General features: G+C 42.4%; 1 protein-coding gene across 7 annotated transcripts in view; it reads right to left on the reverse strand.

Moving 5' to 3' along the window:
• Window positions 1-19,645, reverse strand: part of arhgap32b (Rho GTPase activating protein 32b) — a 100,174-nt gene that overhangs the window by 41,985 nt on the left and 38,544 nt on the right. For 6 of the 7 annotated variants that reach the window (XM_037749438.1, XM_037749437.1, XM_037749436.1 and 3 more), the window contains one exon: window positions 1,271-1,357. In XM_037749438.1, the coding sequence (XP_037605366.1) occupies window positions 1,271-1,357 (87 nt within the window). Of the gene's footprint in view, window positions 1-1,270; window positions 1,358-6,796; window positions 7,440-19,645 lie in introns of those variants that run through there. The other variant, XM_037749442.1, reaches the window with a different exon arrangement.

Below are 19,645 nucleotides of genomic sequence, written 5' to 3' on the forward strand. Positions count from 1 at the left end.
ACTATGACAGTTTTCCTAAAATTAAATAGAAAAAAAGAAAAACGCAATATATCACCTTGCTTACAGTATCACAATATATCGCAATATATTCAATCAATGTATATTTGTATAGCCCTTTACAACAACCAAAAGGTACCCAAAGTGCTGCACATTAATATCAGGAAATAACAGGAATAAAAACATATCATATCATATCAGCATAGGGAAAATGTCACAGCGCTACTAGGTATTAAAAGCCAATCTAAATAAATAAGTCTTGAGCTTAGATTTAAAAAGCACTAGGTCAGTGATAGTGTGTATATCAGAGGGTAACTTGTTCCATAGTTTAGGAGCAGCGACAGCAAAAGCACGATCACCCCACAGCTTATACCTCGACCTCGGGACTTCTAAAAAAAAGTTGACCGCAAAGCCATGTTATGCTCGCGGAGAGTTAAATCTCGGACAAATAAGGCGGGGCGAGGCCGTTAATGGCTTTAAAAAACAAACATCAAGAGCTTGAAATCGATTCTAAAGCGAACTGGAAGCCAATGGAGCGAGTAAAGTACGGGGGGGTAATGTGTTCACGTCTAAAAGCGAGCAGCAGCATTTTGCAGAGGTTGGAGGCGCGCAAGGGGAAGACTGGTTAATGGTTAATATTGAATCGTTATCCCGTGCATCATGATACATATCGAATCACCAGATTCTTGCCAGCCCTAATCACACATGCTGCCAGCAATAACTGCAGCAATCAATGATTGAATTTTCCAATAATAACGCAGAAACATCCAAACACGGCAACCTATCATCCAGGAGATCAACATAAGCAGTTAAATACCAAAAAACTCAGCCGATAATATCCTAAAGTATGTGCTGGAAACGTGTTGAGTACTTTGTAAAAGCTCAGGGTTGAAGAATTCACACTCTGAAGCCCCCCCCACCTCGCCCATCCTGGCATCCAGCCACAGCTCTTTTCAATCCAGATCCAAAGTCCCACATAACTTGAATTTTTAGGTGTTTCAGAAATGTCTGAATTTGAGCCAGCGCTCTCACACAGGGACGACGGCGCTGGATGTGTAAACGGCTTGTACTGGAAAATCACTTCTGACAAGTTTTTAGAGAAAAAGTTGAAAGCATGAATACATTTGCACAAATGTCGGTGTGTGTTTGTGTTTGTGCACATGAAGTGGAGTCTGTGTGGGAGTTTGTATGTAATGATATGTAGGTGTGTGCGTGCTGTGGGAGGTTAGGCATGTACAGTATCTGTATCTCATCAAACCCAGTAGAGTCTTACCTGGCAGTAGATATGAACTAAGTACACCAGCTCCTTCGACTCATAGCCGTTCCGCGTCACTTCGCACTGTTCATCCCCGAGGGACAACTGGAAGACACAGAGAAAGAGAGCTTTGGTCATTTCAAGAAAAGAGGGAGAATCAAATAAACGGACTTCTACATTTTCAACTTCACAAACTCTTTGACAGGTTCGTTATCACAAAACACACAAAACTTCTATTCATGATCCTAAGGTTTGCCAAACATGTCAGTCAGGCAGAGAAACGTGCCTAAAACGATGCAAGAGAAGATTATTTTCACTTCAATAATACAGATGTGACTGTTTCAGTCACACATGTGATATGCTGTAGCTTTAAAGGAGAAATATGTAGCACTGATATGTTGCATTGTGGGTAACGCTCACACTTTAACGCCACTAATTTCTTTTATGCATGAACGCAACACACGATGTTTAGCTTGTAGTAGGCTCCGTTTTAAAGCTAGAGTGAAGATCCTGGTATCATATGAAACTAGAAAAACCTAATGAATCCATCGGTACCAACCATGTCATACTAGGTTGTTGAGAAGGAGGTTAAATAACGCTACAAACTTACGCTAACTTTTTGGCAAGGAAAAACTGTCATGGCCATTTTCAAAGGGGTCCCTTGACCTCTGACCTCCAGATCAGTGAATGTAAATGGGTTCTATGGGTACCCACGAGTCTCCCCTTTACAGACATGCCCACTTTATGATAATCACATGCAGTTTGGGGCAAGTCATAGTCAAGTCAGCACACTGACACACTGACAGCTGTTGTTGCCTGTTGGGCTGCAGTTTGCCATGTTATGATTTGAGCATATTGTTTAATGCTAAATGCAGTACCTGTGAGGGTTTCTGGACAATATCTGTCATTGTTTTGTGCTGTTAATTGATTTCCAGTAATAAAATATATACATGCATTTGCATAAAGCAGCATATTTACCCACTCCCATGTTGATAAGAGTATTAAATACTTGACAAATCTCCCTTTAAGGTACATTTTGAACAGATAAAACATGTGCGATTAATCACGATTAATTATCTTAATCGATTGACAGTCCTAGTTTATATACTATATACAGTATATAGTGAAAAAAAAAATATATATATATATATATATGCATTAGAAACAATGGTAATATTGTTCAATGCCACTGAAACTGGGCCTGGCAGTCTTTGGCTTTCTCAGCGTCTATCTCTGAACGTGTTGCTCTCGGTTTCTCAGCGCTCCTCAGGTTTGTTCATGTTTCGTACGTCTCAGTCTCCTCTCTCTCTCTCACGCAGCTGCATTGATTTTATTTTTCAATTTTATTTGGTTAAATCTGCATCTGATTGTTCAGAAACTACAGAAACACTTTCTCTGCTCTCACAGCAGCGAGCATATAAAGTGAGACTGGGGGTATTTATTTATGTGCTCCCATAGTCCACTAAACAGATATTGTCTAAGCGATGTCATGGTGCCAGTGAGGGGAGAACAACACATGGAAGTGTTTTGTTTCCATGAAAGAGGGCTTGGTTTAAAGACAGTAGTTAATGGAGGAGCAACCCTCACAGAACAACAATGCCCTTTTCTGTGTCTCCTTTCAGAGGCTCAAACTAGTGTGACAGCAAATGACCTAATTACCTCTCTGTTGTTCGGTTCCAGCACTGAGCAACCCGCAAATGTTATTGCACTCGATGTACGAGCAGAAGCCGTTCTCTTGACAGAGAAGCCAGCGGAAGCAGTAAGAACAAACTTTAGGAGTGAGCCCGTAGGGGCAGACATTTCAGCATTTCACTGGAAGAGTTTAACGGTTTTAGGAAAAAGGGACCCGCTGCCCAATGACCAACTGTGACTAAGGAGACAAGAGCAATAGTTTGGATTGACTGGGATCACTGCTGTTTCAACAAACATAAATCAGACAAAGCATTGCTGTGCTGAAACAGCAGCATTACAAAACCCTGTTTGACATGTTCAATATCTGGACTGTATGTGTAATGATGGATTTCACCTCTGGGCTGCTCCCAAGTTTAAGGATGGATTTTTAACATATTTGGTAAACTGACTTTTAACGTCTCTTTATGTCTACACTGAAATGTCTCAACAACTACTGGATGGATTGCCATGAAGTTTGATTCAGATGTTCATAATCCCCTCAGGATGAATTGTAATAACTTTGGTGGTCCGTTAACTTTTCATCTAGTGTCATCATCATCATCATATTTCAATATACCAAATACCTGCATAACAATGACATTCCCATCAGCCTCATCTGGACTTTGTGCTTAACTTGGTAAACATTATACCTGCTAAACATCTGGATGTTAGCATACTACTGTGCCTACAGTAAGTGCTCACAGAGCAGCGAGCACGTCTTCAGACTCTTACTCTGCGTCCTTCCCCTGCTAATATTAGTCTTGTATATAAAGGACTGTCAGAGTAATCATAAAGATCGGTACGTTCCTACGTTCGGTAATTGTCAGCTGTTTGCTTGATGACGAACAGAGTCACATGGGTGTGATCAGTCTTTCCTACAACTCAATGTGTCAAAGACCAAAGAGACCAAGCAGTTTACTGACTCTTCTCTTGCTCTTACACTACCGGCATTAAACGGGAGCTTGTGACTGCAGCTCAGCAGTACAAATATAGGGGAACTGGAAGATAAGCTTAAAGGATAGTTCAGATTTTTTGAAGTGGGGTTTGTGATGAGGCACTTCTCCATAGTCAGTGTATTACCTACAGTAGATGGCGGTCGGCACGCCCCCAGTTTACCAGCACGGGAGCAAGGCAACGTACTGCAGCAGCAGAATGTAACGATGTATTTTGAATGTTTTCAACCCTTTACCTCGCCGTCAGCGAGCCCTTTCCGACTGGGATCTGAAGCCGTTATATCCATCCACGCTCTCTTCAAAGCCACCAGACTCCTTTAACAAAAACAGTACTTTTACCTTGCAGAATGGAAGTTTGCTTGCTGCCTCGATCGGTTAGTTAGTTTGTGTTACGGGTTAGTTCGGATTCACCAAAGTCACACGATAACAAACTGACCGATCGAGGCAGCGGTACAAGTAACGTCCTTGTTCTGCGAGGTCTAAGTACAGGTTTTGTCAATGGAGTCTGGTGGCTTTGAAGAGAGCACAGATAACCGCTTCAGTTCCCCATCGGTCTGACAGCGAGGTAAATTGGTGAAAATGTAGCGTACACTTAAACTGATATTGATGTTTTTTAGGTGGCTAAAGTACATCTTGCTACATTTTTTATCTGTTCAAAATGTACCTTAAAGGGAGATTTGTCAAGTATTTAATACTCTTATCAACATGGGAGTGGGCAAATATGCTGCTTTATGCAAATGTATGTATATATTTATATTATTGTAAATCAATTAACAACACAAAACAATGACAGATATTGATCCAGAAACCCTCACAAGTACTGCATTTAGCATAAAACAATATACTCAAATCCTAACATGTCAAACTGCAGCCCAACAGGCAACAACAGCTGTCAGTGTGTCAGTGTGCTGACTTGACTATGACTTGCCCCAAACTGCATGTGATTATCATAAAGTGGGCATGTCTGTAAAGGGGAGACTCGTGGGGTAGTATGACATGGTTGGTACCGATGGATTCATCAGGTTTTTCTAGTTTCATGTGATAGCAGTATCTTCACTCTAGCTTTAAAACTGAGCCCGCTACAACCTACAAGTTGGGTTAATGCGTTAAAAAAAAAATGTGTGGCGTTAAAGTGAATTTGCGTTAACATGTTATTATCGCGTTAACTTTGACAGCCCTAATGAAAATAAAACAAAGCTGTAATCTGAACTATCCCTTTAATACTAATAAAGCAATCATATATGAAAGAGACCTAAAATGTACAACCAATTTATAGGCTAGTAAAAACGTTATGAGGTAAGCAAGTGTTAGCATCATCCAAAACATCAGAAAAACTGTGGTAAGAATCAAACTCCGAGCGTTTGGGTTGGGAGCAGTGTTTGAGATATCAGTCAACAACAACACAGTGTGAGATTTAATCCGTCGGCTGAGACCTCACACATCACTTCCAAACAGGGACAAATTCTCTGCAGAATTTCTCAGACAAACTCTTTTATCTACTGTATAGTCAGTTCCCTCAGCACTTCCACATACAATAATCCTTCAACACAACCACCAGAGGGTGACATGACATTCATTTATTCCCTGCAGATTAACAAAGTCCACAGCCGGCCTTTAAATTGATGAGCTCAGTAGTCTACACCTGATAGAATTCACACAGTGTACGTATGACCAGAGTACCAACATGGACAGCTCCACTCTTTTCAGGGATTTTGCAGTTGCATTTTGCATTGTGAGTCTCAAGTCCTAAACTGTCTACTGTACATCTGCATCTACTGAATCAGCAAGTTAGGGAGGAAGCATACTGTAATTGGCTTCCAGCTGCATAACGACAGAACTGTATAACAAACATTGTTTTTTATAATGATATATATGCTTTTTTTGTCCTTGACGTGCGGTTTAGATCATTTTCTCTTAGTTATTTGTACCACTCACTGTAAATGTGAGTGTCAATTGCAGGTGTGTCAAAAAGAAATTGTCAATAAAAATAATATACAACAAAAAAACTACTACTTTTTAAACTATTCTACAGTTAGTATTTGCGCTACCATTATTTTAAGAGTATAAGACACTAGATACAAAGACGAGATACTGCTCCACCGGTTTCACCATTTCAGCAAGTGCTTCTGCTTTTAGCCAGAAGTTTATCCAAATTACAACTTGTGATGAGATCCAGTGCCAGACCCTGAGAGGCCTGCTAGACAGGTTGTCTACAATTCTAGGCCTGTTTTTCTGCAATGCATGCAACACACCACATTATAATTTGATTTCAATTTGACCTGCACTGCACACGTTGTCCCTGTGGCTCCAGCAAAGCTCACAGCAAAAAGAGGGGGGCTGCAATCTCAGCAAGCCAGTCCTGGGCAAACTGGATTTTCATAACCGTACGCACCCGGATATTAAAGTGAGGACAGGTTGTCTTTCACAAAAATAAAATACTAACTAAGGAATTAGCTATTCTGTGAAAACTGGGTTCAAGTTCAATCTCTACATTATGGTGACAATGGAAAGGCAATACCCTGACAAAGATCACTGGATTTAAACATATTCTCCCTGTCCTCAAGTTGGTCATATTGGAAAAAAAACACTCACAGAGGTGGTCTGTGCTTTCTTCTTGTTTACATCATAAGAGCAGGCTCAATATATTCCCCAAAGCAAGAGAAATCTCATCCATGGTGGTCATTTTCCAAAGAGAGACAGAAGAGAAGTTGCACTGTCCCTCTAACAAAGGTTTCTGCAGAGCAAAAAAGCTAAATCCAACAGCCATATTTTGGACACAAGCACAATGTTGATGAGTCCTGCAGGCACACAAGGACAAGAAGGAAGCATTGCTCTGATATCTGCAGAGCAGCAGCAGAAAAAATGAAAGAAAACAACCAAATGGCACAGTGAAAAAGACAGAAAGACACTTTGTACTCACAGCAGTTTAAAGTCTGGTTTTCACTCCTCCTTTTAGTTGCTACTCTTCCCTTCCCTTCCCTTCATGCCGTGCAGCTTCACACTCAGAGGTTTTGCCCCCTCGTTAATACTCCAACACCTGTCCCCCCGCTCTATTTCTCTGAGCAAGTGTGTGAGAGAATGTACATCCCTTCTTGCGGAGTCCTGTTCCCCCTCAGCAGGACGTAAATGTCAGCTCTCCACTTTCTTTCACTCACAGTGTAAGCTCTCCCTGTGTGGGAACCAGAGACAGGGGGCGGGAGGCAACAACATTAGCAGCAGCAGCAGCAGCAGCAGCAGCGGCGGTGGTGGTGGTGGTGTTGGACGAGAGGAGGTGGCTATTTGGTGGAGTCCTCAACGGGACCGCTTTCATCTCCTCCATTTTGCCCTCTCTCCCATCCTACCATCCTGATCTTCTCGTCTTCTTTCTCTTGTTGGTTTCCTTTCTCTGATGGCTTTCACCCAACAGAACTTCAACACCTAAATGTATCAGCAGCAGGAAATACTGAAAGGGAAAGACCAGATCCCCCCAAAAAAGACAAAAAACAGCTTCTTTCTGTCTTGCCGACCTCACGGTCTGCTTTCTCTGTCCCTCCGCCACATGCTATTCTCTCCCTATTCCCTGACATGCTGGCTCACCCCTCCCCCCTCCTCTCCTCCTCTTCCTCCTCTCTGGTTGGTACGTTTCCCAGGACAAAGAGCAGGGATGGAGGGAGCAAAAAGAAGTAGAGGAGAGGGAGAGAGCAGGAGGTAAAAGAGGAGGGGGTGCACTTGAGGCAGAGCGGTTTTCTTTCCTTCCACATGTGCAGTCCTCTCTCTCTCTGCTGTCCTTTTTGCACTGTGGCATTTTATTTAAATCGCTCAGCTGAGGAATTCTGCTGTTCTTGCAAGTAGACGATGAATAGAGTCAAAGGACATCAAGGAAAGACACCTCAGAGCACATTCAATATGACTACTTCAACTGCACATTTAAAAATTCACCCCACAATAAATAAGTGTGGTAGCTGGCAGTCTACCACACTTACAAAGTAGAAATAGAGTCACCAAAAATATAACTTTAACCTCCCCTCTGCTAAACGACCTGCTCTCAGGTTGCAGCCAAATACCTCAAACAAAAAAAAACAAGGGAAGAAAAGTGCAGGTTGCATCAGCTGTGATGACTTCATATGTGCCATCCACACATGAGATGGATTAAAAAGACCTATTGCTGGAGAGGAGAATGGAAATCCAAGCAAACAGCCAGCCTCACTGAGGAGGACATGTGGGAGCCAAGAGAGGCCACAAGGATACGGAGGAGCTGCATGGGACCTGCAGCGAGCGCTCACTAAATCACTGAAAGAGATGCAAAGTGTTTGTTTCTCTGTGATCTAACACCAAAAGATCAACCATCCACACTCTTCAATTAAACTTCAGCTTTAAACTAATTCACTTACTTTTATCGTTGCGACCTTCATTCCTGAAGTGACTCGGATCAAAACATCAAAAATGTTCCTCTAGCCGCACCTGCTAGCCAACATTTACAGCGGAAGTGTGTCAATGTGTCAATGTGTTAACCGTCACCACTGAGCTAAAAGAGTCCCAGCGTTCCTGAAAAAAAGCAAGTGTTCAAGACGAGCCATTCCTCAGTTAGCTGGGATGTCTGGTCGGACTGAGCATCACATCGTTCTCCTCTACAAGACTGCTTCATGAATATCAAATGATAATCCAATGATGACCCAGTTCATTCAGCTCTCTCCGCTCTGCTATGCCAGTGACAGGCTGGACTGATTTATCACATATCACATGTGGGGAGGGGGGGTCAGACGTTTTCCAGGAAATGTAACCAAAGTTTCAGCCTCCAATGCAAAAAAACAATCATCAAATTAGTAGAGCTGGGACGATACACCCATATGCTGATTCCGTACCATCACCATACTTGGGTGCTGATTGGATATGTATATACATATTGAGATCTTTCAGTCAGGACCAAAGTGGTGGACCGACGGACCAACAGACAGACTGACGTTGCCTTCCCTTGATTAGCTGCTAGTGTGGCTAATAAGAATAACACCAGTACTGTACCAGCAGAACTGCTGAAGGAACTCTCCAGACATTTATGTGCAGACTATCAGTAAATGATGATGCTTTTTTTATAATACATGATTCCTTAATGAAATAACATTATCTTAAACACTGCACCAGCGCTCCTCTGTGCTGTTGAAATATTTCCCCACGAGAAACCCAACAAAAACTAAACAGCTTGATGCAACTTCTTCGAGGCTGGTGGATGAGATGACTGCACCTTTGACCACCACAACAAAGCAAGAAATCATTTTGCTATTCCTGCACCAAGAGGCTCTGGTCTCAAAAGAAGACTACTACAAGACTACTAAACTGTGTTCAATAATTTGTAAATTTGTGTTTTCTAATTTAGCCTACGTTGGACCAACAGTTAGATGAAAGAACATGAGGATTTGACTCAACGATATCGTCCTTAGTGAAGGATTATTATGAAGAAGCAAGGTTGAAGCCTCTCATTAATGTTTTATTTTCACTAAAGCGGCGATGGAAGTCTGGAGAATATGGGAGAGTAATGTTGCGATTAAAAATAATGTCTGGTCTCCCATGACACTATGTTCATGCTGTCAGACTGCAGAACTACAGGGGTTTGGAGTGCAGGACTCCCCGTGGGCTTTTACTGCAGTACTTCAGAGCTAAAAAGGAAGAAGTGTGAAGGAGCTCCATCTAAAATCATTACTAAAGCTATAAGAATGAATGTAGTGAGGGACTGAGGAGTGCAATGGGATTTAAACACACAGAGAGACAGATTGCTGTAAGGGGATGAGATCATGACTTGGAGCAGCTTCACCAAACAAATCCCATTATGAGAGAGATTGTTTACTGTGGTGTAGACGCGCTCACACACACACTCTTTACACACACAGAAGTACAAGCTGAAGGGCGGTGACCTAACAGAGAATAACCCTCAGGTGAAAGACAACGGAGCGGGACTAAAAATTGATTTCCACCTTAGTGTCGAGAGTCAATATGTGCATACTACTAATTTAGGCCACTCTGCACACTGCTGTTACCTCTCCTCGCTGTGAGCTCTCCTCGCTGTTAGCTCATTACAATCACAAACTAACCGTTCCATAATGCAGAGCAGGGGGTCGGCAACCTTCTTGTTATGAAGTTTTCTTGTTAATCAAATGTGCCATATCAACTTTAAGCTTATTAAGTTTAATTATGACACCAAATCAAAATTTAAATCTCCAACGGATGTCTCATTATATTCCATCCATGTCGGCATCGTGCATAGCAACATTTAAAACATGTTCTCCCATAATTAGGATATTGTAATTATATTTGAGAGCACTATACAAGAAGGCTGCCATCCTTATGAAAACATCCACATCTGAGTTGAACTCATTAACCCTAATAACCTTCCACCAACCTTGTTCATCAGCAATAAACTTTTGTTTGCCCAACAGGCAACAGCAGCTGTCAGTGTGTCAGTGTGCTGACTTGACTATGACTTGCCCCAAACTGCATGTGATTATCATAAAGTGGGCATGTCTGTAAAGGGAAGACTCGTGGGTACCCATAGAACCCATTTACATTCACTGATCTGGAGGTCAGAGGTCAAGGGACCCCTTTGAAAATGGACATGCCAGTTTTTCCTCCTTTTTTTAGCATAAGTTTGGAGCGTTATTTACCCTCTTTCAGGACAAGATAGTATGACATGGGTGGTACCAATTGATTCTTTAGGTTTTCTAGTTTCATATGATACCAGTATCTTCACTCTAGCTTTAAAACTGAGCCCGATACAACCTAAACATTGCAAGTTGTGTAAATATGTTAAAGAAAGTAGAGGTGTTAAGACGATCTTGCCCTAATGCGTTATCATCACGTTAACTTTAAGAGCCCAACAATAAACTTAACAAATTCTGCAGAAGAAGGCAACAAGTACGAGCCAATCAGAGGCAGAGTAGGGTGGGTCTTCGCAGAATGCGGATAGGGAAAAACAAATCAATAAAACTACCGTAAATAACAGTCCTCACGACTGCCAATGGATGTGAATGAGGTCATTTGGAATGCGGATCAGAGGGCACTTCACATTTCCAAAAAACTCTCTTGCACAGTGTGCTGTTGGTTAAGCTGCCGAAGGTTGCCCCTGATTTAGAGAAAGGGTACTATCTAAAAACACAGGTTGTGATGTATGAAGCTAAATGGACAGAATGACTAGAAAACATCCTGGTCTCGAGAGGATATCACAATTTAGTCTCTTCTATTCCGACTTCATTTCCAGGAGGCCAGAAAGGGGTGAGGCGTTCCGAACATGCTTTCAGCGCTCCTGGAGGGAGGCAGTTACTCCAGCAGCCAGCACAGCAGTTTGAAATGTTCCCACGTCCTAGGCATATCCCCGCTGGAGGCCCCCCAGGTCAGGTAGGAGAGGAGAGGCTGGTTTGTCAAGTGTGAAGGTGGAAAGAGAAATAAATCAGTCTGGTCGAGCTGCAGATGCCGTAACAAGAGAGAGTATGTGGGACAGAGTTCGGGTCGGTAATGTTTCCTGCTGACTTGCTGAATGTCGGTGTAGTGAAGGACAGGGTATCTGCACAGTTTGTAAGTACAAATTTAATGACTTTTAAGACCTCCCCCCCCATCCTGAATCATCTCTCATTCTTAAAGTGGGTAGAAATGGAGCAAATATGATTAAAACAAGTTTATAAAACGGTCACTATATCCTGACAGTAGTGCATGAGACAGGTAATCTGAAAAAAATCATGTTCCTCCGGTGTCCTCCGATGCTCCTAATGCAAGATTTCACAGACCAGAGGAAAACAAGCAGTAAGAGCTGATCTGGAGTCTGCCGTCCAGCTGCCGTCTGTGAGAGACGGCTGTCAATCACTCACTCGCCAACTCCGATCAAACGGAGATCAAATATGAATCAATATTCTGTTACTGTAATGCCTATTTCTCTCCTCAAATGTTCTCAGAATCATCTTCTAGTGTACCGTTTAGCTGTAACATGAGATCAAGTTGAGGAAATACCAAGCACCGCCCACCAGCCGGAGCACAGCCAATAGGAACGCTCTCTCTCTCTGAAATGACCTGTGATTGGTCAAAGTCTCCCGTCACGGACTAGATTTTCTAAATCCTGAAAACAGAGCCATGAGGCGGAGCAGAAGTCTCTCAGATCATTTGATATTTTTAAACCGTAAACTAAAAACCCATCTATTTATTCTGGCTTTTATAAAGTGTTTTTATGGTTTTATTGTTTCCTCAATTTAGTTTAATCAACATTTTATCGCTGATCATTATTATCTCTTTTATTGTATTTTATTTTATTAAAATTTAATTATTTTTATTTTATTTATTTATTTATTTTTATTTTTTCTATTGTTATCTTCTTGTATTTTATTTATCTTTTATTATCTTAAATACCCATCTTTTATTGCTTTCTTATTCAATTAACTTTTATATTGGTTGTTTCAGTGTGCATTAGTCTCTAAATCCATTTTTAACATTCTACATTTTTGTCTGTACAGCACTTTGAATTTCATTTGACTTGTTTGAAAGGTGTTATATAAATAAAGTTTGATTGATTGATTGATTGATTGATTGAATTAAGTGGAACATGTAACACTTTCTAATGTGCATTCTGGCTTTGAGGACAATCACATCTTCAACCCTTCTTCTTATCCTCCAACAACGGCCACGAGAGACACAGAGAAAGAGGTTGTGTGTGTGTGTGTGTGTGTGTGTGTGTGTGTGTGTGTGTGTGTGTGTGTGTGCATGCTCTGGCTGGTCTTTTGTTTCCTCCGTCGAGGGCAGAATGAGTCCAATCGTTACATCATCCTCTGCTCACAAGGAGTGGAAAGAGCTCGTCTGAATGAACATGTGATAGAAGGGGTTTCACATCGTGGCTCTGAGACTGACATGTGTGCCTGAACAGTTCATACAGTTTAAAACTAATCCATGCTTGATGTTGAATAATGTCTGGATCCTGCTGGTAGTCAACCCTGTGCCTTTAAAGGGCAGCCTGCCTGGCTGTGTGCTGCCCAGTCGCTGTCTTCAGTGTAGCGCTGCAGTTGATGGATTGGGTCCCACTGGGGGGGGGAGGGAATTCATCTCTATGCATCTCTTGGCCCTTTGTGAGTGAAAGGAGTGAGTGGGCAGTGGGAGCATATTGTGTCACGATGCTCAGCTAGCGGGGCGGATGCAGGCGTGTAAGTGATGGAGGGATGGATGGATGGATGGATGGATGGATGGGTAGGAGCATCAGACAAAATGATGAGCAGCTCCCCCCCTCCAGACTGTTTCTGTCACGTCAGAGTGTGAAGGTAGAAGCAGCCGAGACACATCAGCAGCACACGGTGAGCCGGCCTCAACGGCTGAGAGGGGCGTCAATCTTTATCACACGCATGAGCGCATGCATACATGCAGCCTACTGCTCTCATTCTCCCGCTCACTAAAAACACAGCCTTTGTAACTGTTGTCCAGATGAGAGAGGTGGGGGGGGGCAGTGGGGGGACTCCTTCACAGCTGTTAAACTCAGATTGATTGCCGGGATTATTGTTGGAGGCTGGATACGCCACCGCTCTCCGTCTTTGTCTTTCTCACACACCCAGATATATATATATAACGTCTCAGGCCACTAATCACACCCCGTGTTCATCATTAATCTATATCTGAGACACAACTTGCATAATGCAGTTTGTATGGTAGTAAAATTCTTGTTTAAAAATTGTATTTATGTCAATTTCTTTGGTGCATAATATTCCCTGCGTACTCAGCCATTACATGTCTAGCCTCAGGCTGTGTGTGAGGAGAGAGAGCTCTGGTGTTGAAATGTCTGTCTGTCTGGCCGTGACTTTAGAAACACAGACGCAAGTCTGGAAAACAAATTGCAGGAAAATAAAAAAGATAGTGGCCATCAGCTCGATGATACACTGGGAATGCTGCTGGATGAGCCTGAAACCTTTCAGGAACATGTGGGGGACGGACGGACGGACGGACGGAGTGACGGACAGACGGACAGACGGACAGATAGATATTATTACAGATACCTCAACACACACACAGAGGCAGAGAGACTTCATTATCTGCTCAGGTAGACATTACTCCGTATAGAGAACCTTTAAATATATTCTCAATGAATCGTTTAATGTACGAAATGTTTAAGTATTATGAACCAATCACAACTTCTCTTTAGAGTCTTTTAGTTTGTTGTTTTGTCTGAACAACAGTCCAAAACTCAAAGATAATCAATTTACAATAGTTTGATATGTTTATTGACTTGATTAATGTAACGAGTCACTGCAGCGCTAATGTAAAGCACCACTTCTGCAGGGATATGCATTCATAACTGGCTCTTTGTTTAAAGAGGTGAAGGTAATGTGGCCAACATATTCCGTCTTTAAAAACCCCCTCCAGACATATACAAATACTTGGAAAAACAATGTGTGTCTGCTGGTCGTCGGGTGTTAAACTGAGATTTGAGGTGAGCAGAGAAACTTTCCTCCTTCAGCAGATGAATGTGAAAACTAATTCTGGGCGTACATCATTCTGCACGGTGAAGGTCAAACATCACAGTAAAGTAACTACAAGTTGAGTGGAGTTCCCCTTTAACAATCTCTGAATGACTTCGGACGCCGTTAATCAACGTACACCAAACAGCAGTTGAAAACTGTGCCGTAGTTTTTGGACAGCACCCACGTCGAGTGGTTTTGAACTCTCCATTAATAGTAAAATGTGTAAGAGCTCGAACCTCAGTGCGGTGTGTATGTACGACAAGACGGGACAAAATGCTAGGTTGTAGATAAACCATACGGCAGAGCAGGACCGGCTGGCACAGCGGGGATAGTAGTGTTGAAGTCAATAAAGTTGTTTTCCTGGTGTCTGGCGGCAGACTGGATGGTGTAGTCAGTGGCCTGCAGGGCTGGGAGAGGGCTGAGGGGAACAGAGTGGAAAAGAGGGAAGCTGGAGGCCATTCAAGAGAGACAGCAAGTGGAGCAGAGGCCACGGAGAGGATAACGGTATGTACAGTATTTGTACTGAAACATACTTAAAAGGAAGAATAAGTGAGGTCTCAAGTAAGTGGCTACTGTATTAAATACACATGCTTGTTAAGGCAAACAGCCATCTCCTTTCAACAACACACTGAAGCTGCAGCTCCAAATAAACAGCATGTGGAAAAGGTCAACAAGTTCACTGGCATTCAAAGTTACTTAAGTTGCACATGATATTGTTTTGTGCACAGCGGTTCCATCATTTCGTAAATACCTTCCCTCTGGCTAATTTTACATAATACAGAGAATGATCCAGTTAACAAAACAAAGGACATTAACTGGATATAAATGGTTGGAGATGAACTGTGCCTCGCCTGGAAAGTAGACGAGATCAGGCGGCAGCAGCAGGGGGGGCGGAGACTAAAAGCTGCGGTCAAGTTGGACAGTTTACAGCGGACTTCAAAGAATTTACAGGAAAAGTTGCATCCTGTTGGATCCGATCTGTAGGCCGCTTGTAGTTTTCAGACCACGTTGGGATTTATTTATATTTGTCTGTGAATCTATGTGGAAATGTGCGTGTATCCGGCGTGGGATTCTATCCTTTATTATTTTTATGTCTGCCTTGTAAAGCACATAATGAGCACTCGTTTTGATAAGCGCTATATAAATAACCTGCATTATTATAATTATTTTTATCAACCACACAAGATGTGTTTGTTAACAGATGAAACCTTCATTGCACAACATGAGACTAATAACCTACAATCTAGTGTTAAATATCACAATTACACAAAGTGTTTGTTGTCAAAGCTAAGAGCCAATCAGCTCTTTGATCAGGCGGGAGCCAGGCGTTTCCCATCATGCCCTGGGTTTTGCAGTCGGTGGAGAGTAACTGCGGCGCCTGGCTCTACAAACTGCGGCCGCCTCAATCTCGTGAAGTTATCGCTGCCCACGTGTGCATGACGTCAGAGCAAGTCGGCATCAAGTCAGACACAAACGTAACCGGCATGCATTGTGCGCCGATCGATTCTGCACAGACCTGGCTCATCTTGAATGTCTCAGCCTGATGGTGGTGCAGCAGTATGGGGGGGTGTTGCTCAGTGCCACGGTGATCCTAAGCTCTGCTGGTGACCGTATGTGTCCTTTACATGGTCAGCCTTATGTGATATGGCACATTCATCCTAACTAGTTAGAATTGATGTCACAGCTGTTGACCGTCACAAAATATATTTAACGTAATAGCAAAGAATGATGACAGAAATAAGGAACTGTTTGCTAAGACTACAGTACGACTGTACTGTCGCCTCCATCAACAGAAAACAGTGTTCCTGAAGGGCAGAAACTTCAGATTACCAGCAGCTTGTTGTCTCCCACTGGCACAAAGATAAGTCTTACACTGGGCTGGCAGCCTGACTGAACAGTTGCGTCTGACAATACAACATTCATTGTTTTATTCTTTAAAGAGGCTCTATCCATCGTGGAGGAGGTGGAGAATGGAAACTACAGACCCATCAGCTATTGTCATTATATCCTTTTCATGCAAGAGGCCCCAAATCCTCCTTACTGATTAGAAACTTGATATGGAAATACACAGTTGCATAAGGGTCAGGCTGAGAATGTCAAAGCAAGTAAGTAAAGTTGTATTCCAGCTTTATATTTTGGAACCACCGAGTACTGTAAACCCCGAAGTTGTCGTTTCCTAAACTCCTCTCCAGACTGCCGTCTGCTCTCGCTGTCGTGTTAACAGAGTTCTGGAAAGAAACTATTTGTTTCAGTATTACAAGACTAAGGCTGTGTTCCTGGCGTACTGCCTCCTACATACTCAATCAGTATGTACTGCATACTGTCTATTAAATGAACGATCAAGTATGATTTTACCAGCCGACTGTACACACTGAAGTATACTCGAGCGAGACAGTCATGTGATGCAATCCGAAAAACGTCGCAGTAGGTGGTTTACTTTCTCGCCTGAAAACAGGTTCAAGTGACATATTAACAGCTTTTAGCGTGGCTCAAACTCTCCCACACGGCGTAGTCTGAAGGGATGCAATGCATTGTGGGACAGTTGAGTATGCTCAGTAAGCTAGATCTCCGTAGCTCTCCCGTCAGCTCCGTTCTCTTTATACATCCGTGGTTCAGCTCCATCGGGGCCGCTTGAATGCGTTTAGCGTCTGATATACGGAGATGAGAGCGATGGCCGGCTGGACCGCGATACGATAGCGTTTCCTGTCCGTGACAGAGTTAGCATGCAGCTTTAGCCGTGATGTCTAGATCTGCTTTTCCTGTCAATGTGTGAAACCCCAAAGTGTTTCTATACTTTACTGGATGTGTAGTGTTTACCACTTTCGTATCCACGCCGACCCTCGGCCGTTTTCGGCTTTCTCGTTTTGGCTCGCTGCGGTTTGTTTTTGACGGATACGAAACGGATATGACGTCACGTTACTCTGACTACAACAATAAAAGCTGTAACATCCTTCTATCTCCGCATAGACTCAAATGAAGTAAATATATCGATTCTGGCATTAAAGCATCTATTTCAAAATCATAAAAAAAAAAAAAGATACATGTGTGAATAGATTTTTTTTTCAACCCCGACTTTCTAGAGATCTGAATCTGAATTTACTGAGCATACGACCCAATTACACGTAATACTGCCTCGCTCTATTCCCTGAAGTGACCCTGCGTACTCACACACACCCGCAAAAACACACAATACACATAAGTGTGTGTGTGATGCAAAGTGGCTCTGCTGACTCATGCACAGTGAGTGCCTGTATGCTATTTAATTAACATGTCATTTGTAAACACTTTAGCTAAAATCACCATAAAATAACATGCCTGTATTCACGGTGAGTCGGCTCATTGATGGAGGAACTCCTGCTAGATTTAGCAGCGTGCTCAGCTGAGTTGACGGGATCCCGGTCTGTTATCTGTCGGACGTCTACAGCTACAGGTAAATTAGACTGTAAATGTTTGGACTGGATGCATGTTTTTCATTCTCACTGAAACTCTTATCAGATGCAGAGCTGCCAGTTACCTTTCTACATTAACAAAATATTGAAATGCTGGTGTATCGATAAAAGCAAATTTTGAATTTAGCGAGAAAATTATGACGTACGTAAAGCATATATGACAAAACATAGCAGCAGATTAAAACAGTCTCCTCATTGCTCTACACACCGTTAATTTCACCATTTGAGGTTTGCCCTTTTAATGACGTCATCTTGTTGCGCCCTCTTCTTCTGCATCGCTATGATGGTTTTCCTATTGGAGAATTGGTGCCATCTACTGCTTATCTCCATGAACCAACTCCTAATAATCGCATAACTGTAGTGGATGGAAATGGGTGGATTGACATTTGGATGGAAACTTGACTGTACCTTTTGGCTTTGTTGGGTCTGCATAAATTATTAGAGCTAATGAAACACAAAGAAAATATTAAAATCTAATAAATGTCTTTCTCACCAGCAACACTAGGTGAATAAGAAAATCAAAAATTGTGAAATGAATCCCATTTGTGTCGATGACTAAGCGGCTGAACAAAATCCATCCCCCCTTTGCCAAAACAAGTGGCGAATAGTCGCTGAAATACCAGAAATCATCAGACGAAAACTGCCACGCAAGTGCTGCTCTTGATGCAGGCACCGTCCTCTTTGGCCTTCTGGGACGATGAGATTCTAATGTTTCCACAACAAAACCTCGCCTGACTCAAATTCTCCCTTGGCAAGGTTTTTTATGATGGAAATGAAAGAATATGTCTCCCAGCAGAAGGCCTAACGCCAACCTGAGCCCGAGTCCTAACCCTTCCTTATTCCAGCCTGCTGCACACACACACACACTCACTCACTCACTCACTCTGTGAAGCTTGATGCAAACTGGAGGAGTTTTAACACAAAACACATTGCTGAACTTCCCCAGGTTAACCGAGGTGATTTCAACGATAACAGATGACAGTTGGCAGCACTACACATACCATTTTAGTGAATATGTCTATGTAGCATAACAGACACATCAGTCAACCAACCGCCATGATGAACATAAAAAGCTGATTTGAGGAAACACTTTCTGCATTTCTGATTGATAACATTTTTATGTAGATGAATCATTTTCAAAAAAATAAAAAATACACCCACAGAGCTTTTAGAAAGGTGCCGAATAAAGAATTATTACGACTGTGAATTAATCATTTTAAAAATGTTGACGGGTCCAAAATGAATGTTTTAGTTTATATCTGTGGACGATATCTGACGTTCACATCCCACTTCTAACGAGGCTTGTGAGCCAACAGTATAACAACGTTGGTATCTCTGTGTCATCAGGGATCTAGCTCCCAGTTAGTGTGGAAAAAACGGATAAATGACACTGGTGTCTCCGGCATATTTAAACAAAACCAACAACAACTACCGACAGCCATAGTCCGCACAACCTTAACTAATGTGTTGTCACCAGTTTCATTGTTAAAATGAGAAAAATAAAGCTTCAATCCCTGAAGAGTTACGTTAGCATCTTAGCATTAGTGACGGTTGCGTCCAGTTACCAGTTAAACAGCAATCAAGGAAGTTATGAATCAATAAAGCTTGGGACAGAATCACAGTCTGCTTACAGTGTTCATTTTGGGTCATTTCATACATGACAACATGTGTCTGCTTTCCTGCTGGATGCCTGAGGCCGGTGCTGCGTGCATATTGATATCATGACGGGAAAACAAATGATAAACGAATGTGCACGAGGAAAGCCGCCCTCATCAGGTGGATTGATAACGCCTGGTCACGTGATGCCCACAAAGTGAAACTTTGCTGACCGACTCCTCGGCGCCGGCAGCACACGCAGACCGGTGACTA

The sequence above is a fragment of the Sebastes umbrosus genome, chromosome 17 (genome assembly GCF_015220745.1).
Source record: "Sebastes umbrosus isolate fSebUmb1 chromosome 17, fSebUmb1.pri, whole genome shotgun sequence".
NCBI classification, from domain to species: domain Eukaryota; kingdom Metazoa; phylum Chordata; class Actinopteri; order Perciformes; family Sebastidae; genus Sebastes; species Sebastes umbrosus.